The sequence below is a fragment of the Trematomus bernacchii genome, unplaced genomic scaffold (genome assembly GCF_902827165.1).
Source record: "Trematomus bernacchii unplaced genomic scaffold, fTreBer1.1, whole genome shotgun sequence".
In the NCBI taxonomy this organism is placed as follows: Eukaryota; Metazoa; Chordata; class Actinopteri; order Perciformes; family Nototheniidae; genus Trematomus; species Trematomus bernacchii.
The window spans coordinates 951358-974850 of NW_022987641.1; the positions used below are offsets into that span (position 1 = coordinate 951358).

General features: G+C 39.6%; 2 protein-coding genes across 3 annotated transcripts; both read right to left on the reverse strand.

Annotated features, from left to right (window-relative positions):
* Positions 1 to 53: 53 nt before the first annotated feature.
* yeats4 (YEATS domain containing 4) lies at positions 54 to 4252 on the reverse strand. The gene is made up of 7 exons (XM_034133321.1): positions 4013 to 4252; positions 3697 to 3816; positions 3515 to 3581; positions 3154 to 3248; positions 2917 to 3006; positions 732 to 819; positions 54 to 565 (listed from the first exon to the last, which is right to left on the reverse strand). The coding sequence occupies exons 1-7, from the start codon at positions 4061 to 4063 to the stop codon at positions 396 to 398; spliced, it is 681 nt and encodes a 226-aa protein (XP_033989212.1). The 5' UTR covers positions 4064 to 4252; the 3' UTR covers positions 54 to 395.
* Positions 4253 to 5997: 1745 nt separating this feature from the next.
* cpsf6 (cleavage and polyadenylation specific factor 6) lies at positions 5998 to 21487 on the reverse strand. 2 transcript variants are annotated; one of them, XM_034133318.1, is made up of 11 exons: positions 21364 to 21487; positions 19276 to 19485; positions 18950 to 19053; positions 18429 to 18574; positions 18024 to 18200; positions 17054 to 17161; positions 13788 to 14286; positions 13452 to 13567; positions 13175 to 13328; positions 12824 to 13046; positions 5998 to 7547 (listed from the first exon to the last, which is right to left on the reverse strand). In XM_034133318.1, the coding sequence occupies exons 1-10, from the start codon at positions 21421 to 21423 to the stop codon at positions 12836 to 12838; spliced, it is 1785 nt and encodes a 594-aa protein (XP_033989209.1). In that variant the 5' UTR covers positions 21424 to 21487; the 3' UTR covers positions 5998 to 7547; positions 12824 to 12835. The 2 variants fall into 2 exon arrangements, with proteins under 2 accessions (XP_033989209.1, XP_033989208.1); XM_034133317.1 differs by having other exon boundaries at positions 18024 to 18221.
* Between the last annotated feature and the right edge of the window lie 2006 nt (positions 21488 to 23493).

Genomic DNA, 23493 nt, shown 5'->3' on the forward strand with positions numbered 1-23493 from the left:
ATAAACCCTCATCTAACCCAAATTGTTACAAAATAAATAACATATACAAGAAATCTTGTAAACACAATTACTTTTTATAGAAAAATCAAAAGATCAGTAAAAATAACCAAATTATTACACTTTTTACATTCCGACACTAAAGTGGACATCTCTTCAGGTAGGTATGGATGTGGGTTTGCTAAAATGACTTTTGCTGTTGTCCTCTTATCAGGTACCAATAACATGGACATGAGTGGACAGGATTAATGTTGGATCAGCGGTTCAAGCAATGTGTGGGTAAAAAAGTTGTAATGTAATGTTTTCTCTGAGGGTCCATGTAAAAAAAACGATTAAAACACAAAATGTGTGATCATAAAATATGTCACAGCAATGTTTTTAATCCTTATGTCCGTTCCTCAGTGGTCCTTGTGGTCTCCGTCGTCCTCCAGCTTCCTGATCTCTGCCTTCAGGCTGTTGATGTTCTCTCTGCTGGCTTTTAGTTTGTCCTTCAGCTCAGTGATCTCCTGGCTGGTTCTCCTCTTTGCCGCGTCCATTTTCTCCTTGGTCCTCTGCTCCAGCTCACTGACTGCAGACACAGACAAGCACTCATTAGCATGAGAGGGACTCAAACTCTTTAGTTCAGTGACACAAACTACATGTTTCCATTATGCAGGGTACTGAGGTTAACAGTAAGTCACAATTAGGGTATCTGAAAATGTGTTTGTGTGCGTGTTCATTGTTGTTGTACATACATTCTGTCTCGTGCTTGTATGCTCCCAGTGTGAGTTGTCTCGATGTGGTCAGTAGCTGCTGCATCATGGCTGTAGGATCCTGGAAGATCTGAAAAAGAAAGAAAACTGAGTTACTGACCCATTACATTAAAGGTCTCCTATTATGCTATTTTTAGGCATATATTATGAGTCTCAGATATATAAAAAAATATAAAAAACTAGGGATGCTCCGATCGCCAATTTTGGGGCCGATCGCCGGAATCAGTATCGGCCGATACCGATCGCCGATCCGATCGAGTGGGCGGGGCCTATGGGGATCTTCCATTTAAAGCGATGTTTAAAACTCAGTTAATGGGGCTCATTCACTGGCACTTCCACAAACAACAACCTACCAACATAATTATTACATTCAAATGAAGTACATTATTCAAGTTTACATTAACTTTGGATAATAACACGGGAGAAATGAGCGGAAGCGCTCACCCCCTCTCTCTCTCTCTCTCCTGACAGCCTGTCAGTATCTCATGCAGCTCACTGATCCAGTAATGAGTGACCCGACAGTGAAGAATAAACATATTTATAACTAGTTTAGCTTGTTCCAGAGGTAGATAAAATAGCTAAGTGTGTTGGGTCTAACTCTTATGGCGCATTTCCACTACAGCGCAGAGCGCGGTTTAAGCGTGCCGTGCCCAGCCCGTTTTTGGTTGCGTTTCCACTAGGCGTAGTTCCGGCTAGCGGGTACTTTTTCACAGTTTTCTGGCTCTCCAAAATCGAGGTTCTTTCCAGGCCAACAACCGGGCTGAGTATGCTAAACTAGTGAGAGAATCGCTGGCAACTACAACAAAATGAACATATTTTACCATGATTTAATTGTAATACACGTTTCAAAATGATGCCGAAGTAACAACATACTGATACCGGTTAGTAAAAACCATGAATCAATGCTTTGACAAGTCTGCAGACAAGACAGCAGGCGAAGACCCTTTTAAAATGCGTGTTTTCTGAATGGAGATCGGCTAAGCTAACGCAGTATATGCTCCTACCGTCCACACTCACAACAACGGCCTACACAGACATAAATAAACCAGCGACTGTATTCGCCATGACACAGACAGTCTGTGGTTTGTAGTTGTTTAACTTTTGTCTAGTTTCTGAACAGATATGAGGAGCTGTGAGCTCTGAGTGCTAACAGCTAACGGCTGAAGTTGGTTTTGTGTTTCGCATTGAAGATGACGTCACGGCTCCGCCTACACTGCGTTACTATAGTTACTACCCCAGTTCCTAAACTGTAATGGAAATGCAGCATAAAGTGAGCCTGGCCTACCAAGGCCTAACTATACCGTACTAAGCCGTGCGAGGCCCTGCAGTGGAAATGCGCCATTAGTGTGTGTGTTGCTCCGCTCACCGGTCCGTCACAGCAGGTGGAGCTGCAGGATTTCTGCTTCACACACGTTGCATACCGCAATTTTATTGTCATTTTCGGACACCTTAAAAGGTCCCATGTCATGCTTTTCCGGTTATTACCCGTCCCCTTGTGTGTTATGAAGGTTTTTATGCAGGTAAACTGTCTGCAGAGTCACAAACCCTCAAAGTACACCCTGTAGCGAGTAAAACTCTAACACAGAAAAGACCTGTCTATGCTGCCCCAGAACGCGTCGTTGGAGATTTCTCTTTTTCCATTTTTTTCTTCCTGGGTATGGTGACGTGACCATACCCATATGGACCCATTGGTCCAAATGGACCAATCCGTGGAGCTCCCCAGACACACACACACTCTCTCAGCGGCGAAACTGTGACGCGCTGGGGGGGGGGTTGCTAGTGGAGCCTCGCAGCGGCTAAACTGTGGCGCGCTTACACTGTAGGAGCGCCGCGTTTGGGGGTGCTGCAGCCCCCTCAGCAGCACCCCCCCCCCCACATACTCTCTCACACTTTGTGAATTCCCTGACACACCGGGAACATATATTTATGTATAAAAGACACCAAAAAGAGCATTTTGCTTGATAGGTCCCCTTTACTGATGCCATGTCAGTGTGAACATCTAATTCTCTAAGTGTGGACGATAAACAATATGTGATTCATGCATTTCCCTTTATGGTGGCAAGATTAGATATTAGTATATCATTATACCTGATGGGCCTAGAATTTTAATTAAAGAAATACTGAACATTCAGACAATTAAAAAACCCGAGCACAAAGGAAGGAGTACCATTTCATCATAGAATTCAGAGACAACAGTCTTCTTCGGTATGGCGCTGGTGTCTGACTGGAAGAGCTTCAACAGATGGTACAGAGTCACCTGACACACACACGGGCACACACACACACAAGGAAAACAAGTTTTACATTATTTTCTCACACTGGCTTGAATACTAATCTTATCATGTGCTGAATATTGAATATTAGGAATCCAAGCAGCTCAATCAAATATATATTAGGCACTCACAGGTCTCTCATTGGGGTCAATGAAGAAGATCTTGACGATGATCTCAAACTCCCCCCAGCCCGTCTCTGTGATCTCATACGGAGGCTTCGTCACCACTGGAAGGCAGAGAGAAGTATTTGTACACACGCATATAGTATTTTTATTGTCTGATCACACATTTGAATTACCTTTAAGTTTAAACCAACCTGGCTTATTTATTGTACTATCCATTTCCAATCACTTTTTCTCATTTGTATTCCATTTATTAAAAAAATAATTTTGTCATAATGTAAAATAATTCACAAGAAACAATGCATCCCCTCTAAATCACAGAGACATTGGGATGCAGTTACTGCCTGTGGTCATCCTGTTGTTTCCTCACCTCTCAGTGGGTTACCATAGCTCTCATGAAGCTTGAACTGGATCTTCTTCACATACGCAGACATATCCTGGGAGACATGGGGGAAACATGACAATAAGTAGAAGACCAATATCTTTGAAATGATGAGTGTGTTAACATACACTGCTGTATTTGATATCCTTGGTGTGATCCGGATGTCTCACCTCGTTTCTGTAAGGCTTCACATAGACAGACCACTGATGTGTGTGTCCGTCCTCCTCTCTCTTCTTCCCGAAGTAACGGGCAACGTTCCCGAACACAATGGGCTTAATGATGGTTACTCCCTGCAGATCACAGAGGGGAAACATCACGTTGTTATTATATAATTAATCAGTTCCTGTTCAAATACTCCCACATTCAAGAAGAAGAAAAAACAGTGGTTATCGTTAGTCATTCCTTATTGGTGTAATTATGAACTACCGTACAGAGAAGTAATGCAACACAGTGAGTTAATGTAACCGCAGACAGCTCCAGTGTTACCTTCACTCTCCCCCCGGAATCTGGACCAAATTCAGTCATCTTTTTGAACATAGTACGATAGAGAGAGAGAAGTTCAACTCTGTGTTCACTCTACAGGACTCTTCTTGTTCCTAGGCGTGTATCCACATTTAGTATAGCTGCCATTTAAGCATTAAAAGTGTGTTTCATATAGCCAGCGTTTGTCATTTTAAACTACCAACCAAACAAGCACCGGAAGTGCAACATGTTAACTTGCACGGCAGGAGTGAGACATGGCTACCAGAAGGTTCCGGGCACAATAACGTTGCATTTATTTGTATATGTATATCATTTCAAGAATGTTATTTTTATTGATAATTTAATCGCATATATTCATAGCATGATGTCCTTGAAAATGGCGATATAAAGTAAACCCTCTTTAACCTCAATATTTATAGCTAAAATAAACAATTTATCAGTGAACGTCCCTTAGTGAAATATGTATCATAATAGTATCTCGTAGTAAGTTACATACAAAAAAGGCCTTAACTCTAAAAAATATTTTATTTCCATAATTTGTGTATTGAACCTCTATCTATTGGGGGGGGGAGTGGATTTAGAAACCGAGGTTATTGTAGATAATGTGCAGACCAAATTATTTGCATTTCCAGACTGCCTTGAAGTAATTGATGTTAGCCCTTCCTGACGGCAGCCTTCTCTGAATACCAATTAGATTCATCGTGCACGAAGGAAAGCCAAGAAACCAAACTGCATTTACAAATCTTTTATTTATTTTTTTACTAATGGCCATTTGATAACTTTTGGCTACAGGCTCTCTCCCTGACAGGGAAACTGTAAATGGAACAAATCATTACTAGAAGCATTATAACAGTCCCCCCTGGAAATAATCTAAAAGTTACCCAATTAATAGAAAAAACCCAAGTTACAATCATATCTGATCATACTCAACGTTTCATATCCTGCGTGTTAAAGTGCAGGTTTGCATTGCCATGCTGATCGATTATATTTACAGGTAAAACACTTTAACTGCCATCACCAGGTACCTTTAAATGTTCGGAAAACCTGTCAAGTTTCAGTTAAAGGTAACACATGGCTTTTTTTCAAATCAATTGTTACAGTTGGTCTTAAAGTAGCCAAAGATGAATATTTAGTGAAAATATACTTTGTCAAATATTACAAACACACACACAAAAACATACTTTCCATCTGATTGTGTGAGGTAAAGTCTGGATCTGGGTTCAGAATCAATCCTTCTGCAGGGACGAGGACCTGAAAACACTTACCTTCAGCGCTGTGGAGAGCACAAAGCAACAAATACACAGCGACACCTATGTCCGATTGACCTATGTCAGGATGACACTGATTGAAACCGTTTTGAAAAATTGCTCAGATCACAAAATGTATATAAAGTCAATGTACAATAAAGACTTTGTAAGGCACAAAAGAGTCTTCAATCAGGCATTTTCTTTTTACAAAACCCTAATTTACAATGTTTCATTAGTCTTTTACAGAGTTTACAAGGTTATGGGAGCATAATGATTAATATCAGTGCATATCAAACACTTTTTAAAGTATACTGTTTGCAAGTTTAAAAGAGCAGCATGGGGATTTAAAATAGCGGTTGGCTTTACAAAGTTAACAACTTTGTTTTGATCAGAGATTATTCTGAAGCCATTACAATGAATAGATGGCGGGTCAACAATCCTTACAATCATCAAATACTTTTAGGCATGCAATATTTCAGGAGAAGGTTGTGCATTTGAATTGAGACAGATATAAAAAGGAAAAACAAAGTAAACCAATTATCTCAAATAAGACAACACATAAAAAAAGATTGAGACAAAGTTATTGTTGACCATTTAAATAGTTATGCTAAGCTGTCAATATCAGTGTTAATCAACAATGTCAGTTTGAGTCTCTTTTTATCCATGTCTTTGTTATGGAGTACACATGGAACAAACAGCAATATCAAACCCTCTGATGAAACACTGTTGCAGCACCACAAATATATTTTCCCCAATTTTTATTTACTAAAATTCAACAACTGGACTGGCCAATGTCAAATATCAGGATATCTACGCCAAATATATTTTGTAATTAAAAATATTGATCAGACAGTAAAAAACAGACATGAACCTCAGTGCTTATTGGCCTAAACGATCTACTTAATACTACCAACTAAAAGCTCTGTATCACAAAAGTGTATACAATCACAGCCCAACAAAAATGCAAGACAAACATTATGGGTGTTGGAAAGAAAGACATGATGCGTGCATATGACAACGTTAGTGAGATGGTGCAGACAGCATGTTTAAAAAGTTGCTTATAAAGACCCTGCACTGAATCTGTTGCTTATGTTGTGGAGTGACAGGGCCAAGTGTTACACATGAATATACAAAAATGTGGACAAAATTGTGTAAAAGCAAAATTTACTTGAAATGGAAGATCTAATTTAGAATTAAAATTGAAAGGATCACCAATTACATGTTTACTACAATCCCTGCTTGAAGTTATATGGATTAAGAACATATTTCACATCAGAACATAAGACAAATTTGAATAGGGAGATCGTGGCACTAGCTAGTCAGCGCGATTAGACACAACAGAAACCACTTTGTAAACAGCATTTGCCTCTTGTTTTTTGGTCAAGGTATGCGTGTACCAGAGCTGCCTGAAATAGTTTAGAGCTTCAACCCGTTTAAGGTCTACACATCTTCCCAGCAACACATCATTTCACATTGCAATAAAGTACATTCATCTTACCTTTTAAAAGTTTTTTCCATTTAGAGAAAAGAACACAACAAAAAAAGATTTGTTTTTCCAAAACCATAAAGCCGCTTGCTAATACAGCTAGAAAACAGAAGAAAAAAAATCAAAAAGGTGGACATTCATTATGAAGTTTGCAGTCCAAAATACACATTTAATATAAATGAGCCAAACATGTAGAGGAATTCACCAACTGCATCGAGTACATCAGTAAACATTTTTTATTACAACACCATCTAGTTTTTAATCAAAAGCAGAGAGACATTTACAAACATTCTAACAACAAAAAAAATACATGAGAATGAGAGGAGGGGGAGGGGAGAACACATCAAATATGTACCCTATAAAAATGATCTCTAAACTGAATGTACACAGTACAGCGAGCCAAGGGAAAATAAAAAGCAAACGGGATGTGATGTTTGTGTCTTCTAGTAAGGGATCGGTGGGCCATTTTATCGTTTCTTTGCAACAAAAAAAAGCATCACAGTCATTTTCTTGTCAAATAAAACATCATAAAAATAAAAGAACCGTCAGGAAAGTTTCTTTTCTTTCATCTTTAGTTAACATGAGTATAGATGTTTGGATAACATAGCCTTACACAGGTCAGGGTCTTCCATCCACTGCTCTTATTCAGGCAGACAAGATGAACAGACAAGAGAGAAGTATGGTGGACAGGAGAGATGGAGGAGGAGGTGGTGCTTTGATCCTGTCCGGTCATGCAGGGCGGGGAGGTGGTGGCGCAATGAAATCCTTCCTCCTTTTCCTTCCATCCATCCTTGATCCTCGTTAGCTAAAGGGGGCCAAAACGAAGGGTGGAGTTTGGTTTGGAGGCAGCCCAACAGAGAACACTTTACCCCCCTCATCATTAAACCTCTACACTACACATACATAGTGCATACCAGGGCTGGGTGCAATTCACCATCACTGTGAGTTACACATGTCCATTTACTGTTATTCTTACAACAGTATGGTCATAAAACAATTAAACGGTCTCTGAAAATAGGGTATATAAATTGTATAATACAATATAAGGACATTCACTTCTGTAGACGTTGTATTGCACCCAACCCTGGGACAGACACAGAGAAACAATGTCATGCAAACTTTAACAGGACAAGAAGGAAATCTATCAGTATATACACAAACCAGAAAATGAAACAATATGCTTTCAAGCCCAGGCCTAAATGTACTTTATTAGTGTTTTGGAGACATGGATTAAAAATGTGTATTACATAAATGTGTTTGTGTAAATGAATATATAGATGCTTGAACGTTACACAAAGCACGACTATAATGTACACTACATTTCAGATCAATGGATAGAGGGAATATGTTGATAGAAAGGGCTAAGACAGGATTTAACTAGACTCCTGGCTGTACAGGGTCACTCCTGCATAGTGCAGCATATTTTCGGTTTTGTGTAGCATACTGTATGCCTAGTGCAATTTGCAAAGATTCTGGTACATTTCTGAAATAAATTCTCCAATCCCCAGTGGTTTTCCAAGACTTGCCCCCTCCCCTTTCAACAACTTCTAAATTATTCATTGGTATGTATTAGGGATGGGAACGATTAATCGAATATTCGAAATTATTCAGGTATTTGAATATGAGTCATGAATATTTTTATTGTAATTTTTTTTTTGGGAGGGGTGCCTATGTTGATTACATATGATCAAATGGAATAATTCAATGTATACGACAGTGCCATAGCTAAATGTGTTAGGTCTAAATGTGTGTTTTGCTCTGCTCACCGGTCCCGCACAGCGGGCAGAGCTACAGGTGCTGATCTCTCTCTCTCTCTCGCGTCCGGTTATACTTCACTCGTGTTTATGTCCAAATCCATCAGATCTAGCTAGTTCTAGCTAATGATATGGCTGCTGCCCCTCCCTACACGCAGACTCAAACCTCATCTTATGCCCAAATTCCAGCTGAGAGGGTCTTCTCTACAGCTGGCCCGATTGTGAATCATCTCCGCACCCGCCTCTCCCCTGAGTAGACATGCTCATATTCTTAAACAAGAATGAGTATTGAATAGCTGCATTCTGTGCATAGGCCCTGTTATAGGTTGTTGATCTCTGTTGTGATAGGGTTACGTTACCCTAACCCGTTATGTTGTTCGTGTATGATCCCTCTTTCATTTAAAAACCAAGTTATGTTTTAAGCATGAAAGCTGTAGGCCTATAGCTGTCAACTGTGATCACCAGTTCAATGCATTTGACAAATTCGACTTGGTTTCTATACTTATTTGAACATGCATTTATTTATTTTTCAAAATAAAAAAATTCTTTCCCACATTTTTTAATAGGATATGTACATTTCGGTTAACCGTTTTTTTTGGGGGTTGAATATTCGAATATACATTTGCTTTCAAATTCCCATCCCTAGTATGCATTATGTTTAGGGTTGGTTACTACCCATAACACTGGGCTGTACGTTTGTCATACAGCTATTCCCAGAACACATTTATCTTAAATCCAAATGGTAATGGCAGGCATTGAATACAAAGCTAGACACTGAAAACTTGAACCACTGACACAGCCAACGTTTCCGGAAATGAAGCAATATAGTAGTAAAGACACAGAAAGGACAAAAAGAGCTGTAGATACAAACACAAAACTACAAAGAGGACGGTATGTATCAGAGGTCCACTTAAAGCACTTCAAATGGAATGTAACATTCATCAGATGAAACGTCAACAGTTCTGATACAGAAAGTCAAATTTGTTAGTTACTCTATTCATTTAAATCCAATTGATTTAGCCTTTTTAATGCAAGGTTTTTACTTTACATGGGGAATTTAGAGTTAGTTTATGCACCAGGAAAGCCTTACTTACAGGCAATTCAAACAACAGATTGATTTACATGGTCCAAAGATTGAAGTGTATATTGAAACTTGAACATTCCTTTTTTGCTGTACATAGGGTTTTACATGTTACAAAACCGACAATACCTAACACAGAAGACAAAGTCAATCCTAGTCACACTATTATTTATAAAAGGGGAGAGGGGCATGACTGAACCTTGTCAACAGCCAATTACATAGCAGACCAAATCATAATTTGCCATATAAAAAATAAGATTAAAACATGTTCTACTCTGAAAAAGATATGTAATGTGTAGCAGCGTGTCATCTAATAAAGCATGGAAATGAATAAGGACAGAGCCAAACCAGGGTCAAACCGTCCATCAAAACGGATTCAACTTTTATAAAACACAACGCATGTGATATTTATCATTACAAATGTTCTATTGAATAGATTAGAATATCAAATAATCTTCAGAAATACTTAAATATACTAATAATGCTTCAGGCATTACAAAAAATAGTTTTAGTGCATGGTGGTGTAGAGAAATGTACACCTTTGCAATTCTACTCCCTGTGATATCTACAAGGCTGATTTGTTGATCTGTATACGGGGAACTAAACAGCATTACAAATGTTTGAAGACAAATTAGGTGAATGTTAACATTGTGCATAGGCCAAGTGTCACTTGGCCTATGCAAGTGACACTAGCATAGTGTTTTTTTTTTATTATTTCTTTTGTTTTTTTTAAATGGGCATAAATACTAAGTGCTGACATAGTCAAAGAAACTCTGTTTGACCCTGGTTTAACATGAGCGGATAATATGGTTTTTTTCACAAGTACATCAGGCTTGTGACGATGAGAAAAATGTCAGCCTGGAAAATTCCCCCATGGCAATATGAACAGATAAAACAATGTTTAAGCATATCTGTGGACACAACAAATAGCCACACTACCATCAGGATAAAAAGGGCCAAATTCGCTTTTTTACCCCCCAATTACCATGCTCTAAAAAAGGTATCAAGACTGAATACAAACTGGGATTTCTGCAGACATTTAGGTAAAAATATACTTCAATGCATTTGTGGAATCTATAAATGAGCAGAAGTGATTAAGCCCTGTGTCCACTGGGGATCTCTTATCTAACAGAGAGAACAACGTGTGTGTTAGAGGAGGCTGCAGTCATTCATGTTGTAATGCTATCATCAAATGCATCGCTTTAAAAGAGCATTTAGGAAAAGGTTTTTACATTTAATTATTACAACTGTGAAACTGTACAAATACTTCATGTTAAAATGGACAAAAACAAACTCCTTTAAAGAATCAGAAAAGGGAATATTTTATAAATAATGTGTCTGATGTCCACTATATTGAAGTTGTCAAAAGTGAATGTAGTTTATGTACGAGAGTAAATCAATTCTATATCAGAAATATTATTTGGGGTGATGTGCGACTGAGATGCAGAAGCTTCTAGAGTCTGCTCTATGAGCTCTGGTTATTAAACAACACCACAGACATCATAAGGGCTTTGCCGTATAGGGCAAGAGGACCACACAAAATCGTTCAAATCAGATATTTCATCTACAGGTTTTTGCAAAAGTATCATGTTGTTAAACACGCAAGAGACGCCATGGAAGAAAGCATCCATCCACAAACATTACATAATGATTTGAAAACCTCAACACCAAGCGACAATTGGCCTAAACAATATTTCCGTATACATTTATTAGCAACTGACCCAGAACATAATCCAAAAAGCCAGTTACTATACTGCGGCCGAAATGGAAATAATTTCAATGAACATAAAAGTCACATCAAAAATATCAGAAGTATTCAAATGGAAATTTCAGTTTGAGTGAATCAGGCAACTCAACTAGACTCAAACATTTTTTTACACATTACTTGTGCTCAGGGTATCAAGGTCTATGTTGTCAGAACATGATATCAAAAAGGTATTTTTACGTCACCTCAGCTTCTTAAATTGAGGTACAATTATTCACAGGTGAGCAACACTAAGTTACAAGACATTGAATTTGACAATAGTAAAATGTCAGGAAATGTTACTGACATGCAAATGTAGCAAAATGACATTCTCAGTTATACGCGAATAAAACATTTACCAAGTATATGTTGCTCCATCAACAAATTAAACATTGGATTTTTTTCTTCTAAAAATACATCCCAATTTGAACAGATGATACAAAATGCTAAATCTGTAGGGAATACTTTGACATGCCAAACCTGCCAATCAGTCAAGGAACTACTATAACAATCACACTGACAAACCAACTCAGCTGTCACAATACATTTCAATTAAACTCACATTAAATGAAATGTCAATTTAGTATTAAATCTTTATATTTAAGCCAGAAAACGCTTCTACTTTTTGGTCCACTGGCCAAAGAGGCTGGCAAAAATCAAAATCAAAATCCTCTTTTTATGAGCTGGATGGATGTTAACATAAGCAACAGTGTATCTACGGATCTGATTTATCTGAACTGACAAAAAGGCAGAGCACGTACAGAACTTTACCAACCACAGACAAATATGTAGATGTAAAACGGCTGTTGCGGTTTTATAAGTAAATTAAATGATGCTTTTATTTTGGAATGGATATGGCAGAACACAAAGAGAGGCAGACATTTTTTTTGCAGATTACCAGTCTCAAAGGCATGTAGACAAAAAGGTTACAATGCATCCATAAAGTCAACTTCCTGAGAACCACAGCATTGATACAACTCTTACAAAACCCTTCTGCGCAATGCAGCATGATGATTACAGTAGTTGTGTATTACACATATTGTGACCAAGACCATATTCACGTCACAAACTTCAATACAAATGGGGACATTTTGAGGAAAGCAGACTTACCTTATACCTACCTTAAATCAAAGGAGTTTTAAAAGACTCTTTCTTGCTTACCTCATCTCTCCTAGTCGCTTTTCTCATACATTCTTAGTGGGACAAATAAATAGACTATGGCTTCCATCTCTACTGTAAATTATGACTTCAAATATTTCTAAAATGTTCAAAAACTTTATTATGCTATTTTATGAGTAAAAAGGCATCATTGCCTCATACTCAACTGAAACCTTTGTTCCAATGAAGAAGAGAGGAGGTGAGCAATCAAAGCAGACTTTTTCTGCCATGTAGATTAGGCTATTAGCGCCTGAACTGGTCTGGTTATGTCTAAAAGATGTAGTGATGAAAAAGAGAGGAGAGCTTATTACAGAACAAAATACTACAGGAAATGTTGTACCCACCTTTCTTATCGTCTAGCGGTGTCGGTACTCCCTTTCGCGCTCTCTCTCGCGGTCTCGGTCCCTGTCCCGCTCACGATGGCGGTCGCGCTCCCGGCTGCGTTCTCTGTAATAGTCTTCATGCCTATCACGGCTACGAGACTTGTGACGCCGGCTCTTTTCTCTGGAGCGGCTATGGTCCCGTTCCCTGGAACGTTCTCGCCTGGCATTGAGAAGCATCATTGGACTGTGCACAAGGGTTTAAAAGTTTAAAATACCAAATCTTCCAGGGCCAATTCCCAATAGGAAGACATTTAGATACACTCAGTATAATGTCACATTGAATATAAAAATTGCACAAAATGAACATCTTACCTAGAGGCAGAACCGTAGCTTTTTGACTCAATGCCGTGGAGACAGTCCTGCAGGGAACTGATCAGGACCTTACAGCGGTCGTCCGCCGACACTTTGGACTGTTTAATCAGACTGATGGCTGTCACCAAGGTCTCTATGGCACTGCCATAGTCAGCTAAAGGACACAGAAGGTGGCATTGACTATCAGTTGTTCTCTAATGGCATCATATAATATATGGGCTCACCCACAGTAAATAAGTACATGAGAAGTATATTCCTATATTATTGGAATTGTCACCTGCACTGGCGTCAGACACTGCTCGAGAAATTGCGCTGGAGGAGATGGCTCTGTTCCTGTTCATGATCTCCTCAAACTCTGCCTCGCTCAGTGGGGTCCGGGACGCCTCCATTTCCCTACAAATTCACACAAAAGTCACAGTACTTGTTAGGTCCCAGAGTTACATAAAACAGTAATCTTGCAACCAGTGCAACAACGTGAATCAACACATTTTAGAGTTAGCAACTTCATTTTATCATTAAAGAAAACTTTCTTTGTGGGACAAATGAATTGTTAACAAAGGCCGAGCGATTATATGTAATATTTATTAGTCTGTCCTCCACCATCCTTTCTTACCGGCCTCCAGGACCGTAGTCCCCTCTGTCATATGGTGGCGGGCGTCCGTATGGGTCGTTTGGTCCGGGGGGGCCTCGGTTGTCGTTGGGGGGCATGTTGTTGTTGCCAGGTGGGGGGAAGAAGGCAGGGTTGACATGGGGTGCTGGTGGTGGTCCACCTGGTGGGGGACCTGGCATGTGTGGAGGTGGAGCCAAAGACATGGGGGGCCCAAGGGGGCCTGGGGGGCGCAGAGGGAAGGGTCCCGGGGGAGGTGGGCCCTGTTGAGGTGGCGGGGGACCAGGAGGAGGCCCGTAACCTGGAGGTGGGGGGCCTGGGGGCAGGGGGCCCATGGGAGGCTGGCCAAACTGACCAGGGAAGAGAACAGGGGGAAGAAGCCTGTCACCACGATTTGGAGGACCAGGGTGGAGAGGGGGGAGACCCTGGCCAGGAGGTGGAGGTCCTGGAGGACCAGGGGGTCCGGGTGGACCAGGAGGGGGACGTGGTGGACCTTGCATCCCACCTAAAACAGAACACAGTGGACAAAACGCATGGCATGAGACAGAGTGAGATCCAGAAAACACTGTCATGGTTATTGTGTAGAGATCTCCCAAATATTAAGTGCATGCTTGGGGAATAAGTGTGCTAGTATTAAAACCACCAATACTTTTCTACTTGAAAATATAATTGGACCAGCTCTGAATTTAATATCCTGCCACATCCAGTATTTTCCATTATTTTATTCTGATGTAGATACCCGCAGGTAATTAACGCACTGCTGTGATGTATTGTAGTAATGTGTTTTTATTACATGTACAGCACTTTGGCTCGACCAAAAATCGCTTTTATAAATAAAACTTGATTTGATTTGATTGGTCTGGTTTTTCTGGTGTAGCACACATTTACTACTAGTGCATTTGGTTGTGCAACCCTGTGCTGCAGAATGACAATTAATAGTCCTTGAATGAATCATTGAAATAGGGCAGTTCAAATCAAGGAAACCAACACAGACAGATATGGGAGAGAAAGCCATATCTACAGGATACAACACATGTCAAAAGGCAAAACAATAATGCTGCAAATAAAATCTGATGGCAACAAACCAGATGACGAGAAACACTTGTATTGTTTCAAGCAAGCATTTTATCCAGGTTCTAAAGTCAAGTCAATGCTGATGGAGCATTTCTGAGAACCGCAGATACAAGAGCAACCGAGTCAAGTTTGTCTGACGTTGGCTAACTGAGCTTGTGGCCACCTGAGGGCTGTATATAAAACACTCACACCAACAAGCCATATATCATTTTATTATGCTAGGATGGATACCTCCAAGCACTGTGAGGCTTGGCATTCTACATTTACCTGACTATATAGCATGGAGCTGTCTATTTAAATAATCAGCACTTAATAACTATTTCATTATCACTATGTTTACTCTATACCCTATTTACCAGAGGTGGGGACTCGAGTCACATGACTTGACTCGAGTCGCATATTTCTTGACTTGAGACTTGCTTGACTAACATTGATAAAAGACTTGACTTTGACTTGGTATTCATGACTTGAGACTTGACTTAAGCTTGAGACAGATGACTTGAAAGGACTTGACTTTTTAAAATTAAATATTTGCATTTGTTTTTGTAGTGAGATATTACGTTTAGTTTTTTTGAAACGTGATTGGGTGATTATAGCGCCGTGCGCGCAAACCTGGCAACCCACTAGACGGCAGGAGTGTCAGTTAACATGGCAGCGGCTAGCGTTACTCAAAAAATAGTCAAGTTTGGATTCAAGGATTATGTTGTCGATGACGCTAATAAGAAGAGAACAGCCGTATGCAGGGTCTGCAGCATAAAGATCAGTGACACGACCACAACAACATCCAACTTCATTCGTCAAAAACCCCACAGAGAAAGGTGCGTGAATGTGTTGTGTTAGCTAGAAAGCTAACGTTAAGTTTAAGCTACATTAGACTTGGTTTCAAATCGATTAAGCATTGCAAAGAGAACACAAAACGGTAAATGAACACTAGAACCGCCAAGGGATTCATTTTGACTAACCCTGATACTGACGGGCTGTCAGGAGAGGGAGAGAGAGAGGAAAAGAGATGCCTCGTTTATTTCCCCTGTGTTATTATCAGAAGTTACTGTAAACTGTTGAATAATGTAGTTCATCTACTTTTAGTAGTTTGTTTAAATGTTTTAATTATGTTGTTTTTGTTTGTAGAAGTGCATCATTCCTTGATTTATTGTAAAATGAATCTGAACTTTTTGATCTGTTATGATGATAAACTGAAGCAATTTCTAAATTAACCCAATGAACTGAGTTTTAAATCGTCCTACTTAGTTTATAAGGAAATTATGAAGAGGAACAAATTAAATGATTTGAAAATGATATCTATGTAGGTGCTGACACTGTTGGCGGTTCTAGTGTTAACAGAAATGTAAATTAAATATGTGTAATGGCAAATGCCATATATGATTTTCTTACCTGGAATTCTGCCTTTTTGAACAGACTTTTTGATTGAGTCCTAGCTATATTGTCTGCAGTTCTAAGGTTAATATGAATCTAATATGATTGTCATCGGTCTAAATTAGATTTCAAATGATTAACTGTGTATGTAATGAAGATCATAGTGTGGGTTGAATCCATTTTCATAACCACTGTCTTTTAACTGATTTAAATGCGGAAACTGGGCTTATTCATCAGAATTTCGTATGACTTGACTTGCTTGACCTGAGCAATGACTTGACTTGACTTGCTTGACTCTCACCAGTGACTTGGGACTTGCTTGATACTTGTAGGTCAAGACTTGAGACTTGCTCATGACTTGCACATGTAGGACTTACTCCCACCTCTGCTATTTACTGTTAAATGGCCAATTGCTTACGAGAGATTCATATTGCTAAGCTTACTAGTTTTAAAATGAGACCAGAAATATGAATATATGACTTAAGAGGTTAAGGCAAATGGGCCCTGCAAACCGTAGTCAGCTGCATTTGTTTTGTTCACAGTATGAATTTGACTGACTAGGCAGAATGCAGGATGATCTTTAAAAACGTACTGTGGGATCCTGCCTCTTCAGTTTGCTTTTCAGGAGCATTTTTTGTGAATTTCTGATCTGAACTTACCTCAAATGATAATAAAACAAATCTCTAACTTTATAAAATGTTTTAGTCCAAACACAATGTAACTCTCGGCGAAAGGATTAAATGCAATTTGACTATTAAGGTAGTTCGGAAAGAAATTAGGGTTAGGTTTAAAAAGGTGATCGATCAATTGAATTGAGGTGTCACCTCTGCCACGCCAGTTCCCGTTCCTGCCCCCCGGCGGGAAGGGATTGAAACTCATATCCATCAGAGGGCCATCTTGGTGCCTAATCAGATCTGGTCTCATTCCCGAGCCTAATGGGGAAGAAAGCAAACCAATCACAACTTTTTCCTTCATACCCTTCCCCTCAATAACCAAAGGCCTGCCTCAGCCCAGCAGCATGCGGAACAAGCCACTAAGCGAAAGGGGACATGTGAAAGAGGTGGGAAAAGATGCAAAAATGGGAGAGAAAAAGCTAAAAGGCTGGCACCTCCACGCTGTCCTACTTTGTTTCTAACGGCAGCCAATCCAAGATTTGCTAGGAGTTTAGGTTTGGTAGCTTGCCAAGTAAAGCTTTGAGAAAACTGCTTCTCAAGGAATGGGTTGTTGGAAATTATCAGTGAGCAGAAAAATTGCAGCCAGGGAAGGATTATTTGCTCAACTAGAGGTGAAGTGCTCAACTAGAGGTGAAGTGCTCAACTAGAGGTGAAGTGCTCAACTAGAGGTGAAGTGCTCAACTAGAGGTGAAGTGCTCAACTAGAGGTGAAGTGCTCAACTAGAGGTGAAGTGCTCAACTAGAGGTGCACACACACACACACACACACACACACACACACACACACACACACACACACACACACACACACACACACACACACACACACACACACACACACACACACACACACCACACACACACACACACACACACACACACACACACACACACACACACACACACACACACACACACACACACACACACACACACACACACACACACACACACACACACACACACACAATGTGATTTTTCCAGTGAAGACGTGATAAATACGACTTAAATCTCCTAATGAGATTAGGAGACAGGGAAGTAAGGATAATGTCATTGGCTAAATGAACTTGTCACAATGTTATAACAGCAGCAAACTGAGAGAGGCATGTTACCAAACTAACCAGGGAAATGTGGAGGTGGTCCTCCGGGTCCGGGTGGACCAGGGAAGCGGTCGCCTCCAGGGCCGGGTGGTCCGGGGAATCTGCCTCTGCCTCGACCCATGGGGAAACCCCCTCCACGAAGGCCACCGCCAGGGGGCCCGGCTTTGCCTTCCCCGGACATCTGGCCTGACTGGGCACCTTGGAAATGAGGAGATAACGCTAACTGAGTTTTAAAATCAATTTCAAATAATAACAAATATATGCATTGCAAAATGACAAGATGTTACGTAATATTTTTTGATTTCTTAGAGCATTTGCAAATATAGGACCTTTTAAATATACATGGTGACAAGCATGCATGTTAAAATAATTCTCATCAAGTGTCAAATATAAAGCAATCTCATGTTTTACATTCATTCTACTTACTTTTGCGTGATTGCATCTCAAACTGGCTGAGGGACTGTTTGTTGCACGGCGTGACGATGGGATTCTGACCATGGAGCTCCCTCTTTGACAGCAGCTCCATCAACTTCCTGGAAGATGACTCCGAGCCCACACACACCAGTGCAAACCTGCATGGTAAAAGCCAAGGAGGTTATACACAATCCGAGTGAATGCATGACTTGTTTTTTCTTTTGAAATAGTTAAAGATATATATAGGAAAATGTTTTCGCCCAAATTCAATTTCACAAATTAGGACTGGACAGAATCAAATAAAGAAATGACTTTTATCTAAATTGAAACTGTCTAAAACTAAAATACTAGCGCCCATTACAAATTATTTTATTCATAACAAGAACTTGAAAGTACTATGAACAAATATGTAAGAAATAGCTCCCACCAAATGTTGGACTCCACTCACACAATATGTTCTAAGAAGTAATTATAAGAAACCTATAGCAGGTTGTCATTAAGTTTATAAGAATTATATATAATAAAGACCTAACCCTTTTGACTGGCCATTGGCTCTGTTTTCAAAGAACTTGATCTCCAGCACATCTGTGATGCCGACCGACCGGATAGCTTCTGTCAGGTCCTCGTCAGTCGTCCACTGCATGAGAGAAGAGAGCGCCATTAGCATGACTGGAATCATGTGTAATGACCAGCTTCATTTTATATATTATATTATGTTGCACAGTTACACAATGTATAGGTGAACATCTGTCAAGGCACAAGAATACCTGTCTTTAATGATACTTTTTTTTTTAAGTTGCTTCCATTTAAAAAATATTTTGTATGGATATATCACATATCTAAGTAGCTTTCTACCCACCCATGTTAGGTTTCCTATGTACAGGGCAATCCTTTTGCCTGTGTAGGTGTACACCACATTGGGTTGGGAACTCTTCCCTCCCTCTGAGCCACCCTGTGTAGGCAGTGTGTCCAGATAGTCGCGGTCCTCCGGAGCATCTCCATTGTTGGCTGATGGGGATATCACATCATCATACAGGTCGATCTGGTCGTGGATCGGGTAGTCGGCTTCCTGTAGAGCGTGACAGTAACAGTTCAGTCAAACATGTGACACATTATGAGCAGCCCATGTATATAAATCAGAGACAATGCATAGAATCACATCGTTTTGACGTTTCAGTACATCATTAACAATTTGCAGGGGTACATTTGTGAGTTTTATTTCTTATTTGATTGCAGCAGTATCTGGTGGCACAATACATCCTGAGGGTTTTTTCTAATTTGCAAGAAATGCACCTGATTCAAGTTTACTGCACATGCTGACAGATCTTAAATAACCAATTTCTTCATGCACAAAATACTCAAGTGCCTGCCCTTAATCCAAAAAGACAATATCCCTCCTTAGCTGTTAACATGGAGCCATGCATACTCTAAATAAGATGCTACTTTTCACCGTTGGTGGATATTTCCGACTGTGGTGTGACAGTATCCTCCAATATCCAAGTCTTTCAAAAATGTTTGAAAGGTAGTTTGTTTCTCACTCTGAACCAAAATGCAGGCATTTCTTTTAAGCAGGCATCTTTACCCCAGCCGATCAAACATTTAGTTAGTTGGTTTGTATACCATGCACAGAGCTGGCCATAAGAGGTTTTAAATTAACAATATTAAATTAGGAATATTATCATTTTCAGAGTATTAGTGTGCATGCTAACAAATGTAGTGTGTTAACTTGTTACCATTAGAGCTGGTAGGACTCTTGTGTACTGTCAACAAGTTTAGTTAATCTTTTTTTAAGCCTCTTATAGCTGTTAATGTTGAACACTAAACTATATCGGAGTATGTGGAACACGCCTCAGTCTTTTTTTATTCATGTGACCATATAACAATGAAAACAACAACGTGCAGTTTATTTTTAACTGAACACAAGTAGAACAGGTTATAGGAGAGCAGTGGCTGTGTAAATGTCTTCAGTTTTGCAGATGCTCTCAAAATAGATTGGGACTTGTAGACATAATAATTAAGGAGGTCATGCCAAGATAGAATAAGTAATCTTCAGACTGATGCTTTGACTAACTTTGTGAACTTTTCCGTCTTTGAGTATCAGTATGAAGTAAGACTGTTAAGTGACGTTAACTCTAATGCACCAACCTGGTTGACCTAATGTTTAACGATTGAACAGAAAAGTGACTTCCGCAAATGTAAACATGAACAGCTCAGGGCATCTCTTATACAAACAAGTCAACATTAACCTACACTATGGAGGGAAGATTTTGCAGGAGATTAAGTTGTCTCTAAGGGGCCAACAAACAACAAATTGCCCCCTGGGTTCTGGTGTACAGGAAAGGGGCGTGTTAGGAGTAGACCACAACATATCCAGCCAATGGACACAGAGATGCTAAGGCTACACTAAGCTAAGAGTATAAAACTAACACTCCATAATGTTACGTCTCATAAAATGCTTTTCAAATTACATGTAATGCCTAGTAACAATTAAGGTTCAACCTAAAATGTGCTAGTATGAACTGAGAAAACACAAAGGGAGCCACAAAGTAACGTGCCAAACATAATTATTGTTAGAAAGCTATCGCCTGCTAGCTATCGTAACTAGCGCGCCACAGGCAGCCATTCCGAGGCCCGACACTGTGAACAATGATAGAGGATGATTTTAGCCTTCAGCCGAAGAAATACAATATATTTGCACATTTCATGTACTTTTCTTTATGCTTCACGCGTGGTGGTAAATGTCGTCAACAGCGCAAATTCCACATTTCTCGGCGGTAATAGTATCTGATTATGCGGGCTTGCAGCATGGTGGAGGGGGGGCCTGTATGCGAGGGAAACTCTACCCAGCAGAACACACCATTTCCCAAACAGACTAAGCACGAAATATCACACACAAATACAGAAAAATTAACCGTAAAATGAAGTGTGCTCAATGCGCGTTCAATACCTGGTTGAATTCCTCCTCTACGTCGGCGTAGATATCGATGTGATCCACACCGTCCGCCATTTTCCTCCAACCCGTCGCTCGCTCTGCCGGCAGAGCAGAGCTACACTGAGACCCAAACAATGAGCCGGAGAGGGACCACTAGCGCCCCTGCTGGCCCCCTGCACTAACTACAGCCCTGCTGAGAAAAAAAAACATGATATAAACGCGATAACACCAGTGTGGGGAAGTGCTTTATCTACACAGGCTTGGGGAATAACGGATTACATGTTACGAGATTACATAATCAGGATACAAAAAAGGTAACTTTATTCTATTACAATGAAAAAAAAAAAGTAAAAATAGAGATGACTTGAAGGATTACAGTATTACAATACATTTGGATCGATATGTTATAGGTAGGCGTATTGAATGAATGTTCCGTTTTATATTCAGGCTGCTTTAATTTTTAAACACCTTTATTTTTTAATGCAGTAGGTGGACCCCTGATTTATTCAACTCAAATATAGTTGGCTTTTGATTAATGTATTAAGTTTAAACAGCATTTGTAAACTATAACTGTTACTTACTACATTTGTTATATGAAATATGTTGCTTTCTTCTTTCCTATGGTTACATTGTTATAAACATAGTAAATAACATCTTATTGATATTTATTTTTCTCTTTTAGTTATTTGCATTGCATTTGATATTGAGGTAATCCAAAAGTAGGGGAGAGTTTTCAGGTCACTTTACTTTTTTATTTTGATACTGAGATTACTGTAACTAGTAAGGCAAGGCAAGGCAAGGCAATGCAAGTTTATTTATATAGCACCTTTCAACACAAGGCAATTCAAAGTGCTTTACAAAAATGGAAGACATCAAGAAAATGGCATTTAAAATCAGTCATTAAAAATAAAAGATAATAAAATAAACATTAAAAGAAAAAATACATGGATAAAAGTTACAGTGCAGTTCAAGATGTGAATAGTTCAATTAAAAGCAACGGCAAAAAGAAAAGTCTTCAGCCTGGATTTAAAAGTAGTAAGAGTTGCAGCGGACCTGCAGGTTTCTGGGAGTTTGTTCCAGATATTTGGAGCATAATAACTGAACGCTGCTTTACCATGTTTAGTTCTGACTCTGGGGACAGAAAGCTGACCAGTCCCTGAAGACCTGAGAGTTCTGGATGGTTCATAATTTAGCAGTAGATCAGACATGTATTTTGGGCCTAAATCATTCAAAGCTTTATAAACCAGCAACAATATTTTGAAATCTATTCTTTGACACACAGGAAGCCAGTGTAAGGACTTCAGAACAGGAGTGATGTGATCCACTTTCTTAGTGTTAGTGAGGACTCGAGCAGCGGCGTTCTGAATTAGCTGCAGCTTTCTAATAGATTTTTTAGTGAGACCTGTAAAGACACCATTACAGTAGTCCAGTCTACTGAAGATAAAAGCATGGACAAGTTTTTCCAAATCCTGCTGTGACATTAGTCTTTTAATCCTAGATATGTTCTTTAGGTGATAGTAGGCTGATTTAGTAACTGTTTTAATGTGACTGTTGAAACTCAGGTCAGAGTCCATGACTACACCTAGATTTCTGGCTTTATCTGTTGTTTTGAACATTGCAGACTGAAGCTCAGCGCTAACTTTTATACGTTCTGCCTTGGCTCCAAAAACCATTACCTCAGTTTTATCTTTGTTTAATTGGAGAAAGTTCTGACACATCCAGTCATTGATTTGTTCAATGCACTTACTCAGTGTTTGAATTGGAGCATAGTCTCCTGGTGAAATTGTTACGTAAATTTGTGTGTCATCCGCATAGCTATGGTAACTTATTTTGTTGTTTTTCATTATCTGAGCCAGTGGTAGCATGTAGATGTTAAAGAGAAGAGGCCCCAAGATGGAGCCTTGAGGTAACCCACATGTCATATTTGTCAACTCAGATGTGTATTTACCTATAGAAACAAAGTTTTTTCTGTCCTTTAAGTAGGACTCAAACCAATTTAGAACTGTTTCCGAAAGTCCCACCCAGTTTTCGAGTCGGTCTAGTAATATGTTGTGGTCAACAGTATCAAACGCAGCACTGAGATCTAATAATACTAACACTGAAGTTCTGCCACTGTCTGTGTTTAAGTGGATGTCATTGAAGACC

What these genes read in the sequence shown, in the direction of transcription:
- yeats4 (XM_034133321.1), bottom strand. Translation starts at nt 4,063, where the DNA reads ATGTTCAAAAAGATGACTGAATTTGGTCCAGATTCCGGGGGGAGAGTG. An exon ending in ATTCCGGGGGGAGAGTGAAG is followed by an intron (nt 3,817 to 4,012) that starts GTAACACTGGAG and finishes TGTGATCTGCAG; the next exon opens with GGAGTAACCATCATTAAGCC. An exon ending in CTGAATTCTATGATGAAATG is followed by an intron (nt 820 to 2,916) that starts GTACTCCTTCCT and finishes TTTCTTTTTCAG; the next exon opens with ATCTTCCAGGATCCTACAGC.
- cpsf6 (XM_034133317.1), bottom strand. Translation starts at nt 21,423, where the DNA reads ATGGCGGACGGTGTGGATCACATCGATATCTACGCCGACGTAGAGGAG. An exon ending in GCCAATGGCCAGTCAAAAGG is followed by an intron (nt 18,575 to 18,949) that starts GTTAGGTCTTTA and finishes TTTACCATGCAG; the next exon opens with GTTTGCACTGGTGTGTGTGG. An exon ending in CGGGAACTGGCGTGGCAGAG is followed by an intron (nt 14,287 to 17,053) that starts GTGACACCTCAA and finishes GTTCTGTTTTAG; the next exon opens with GTGGGATGCAAGGTCCACCA.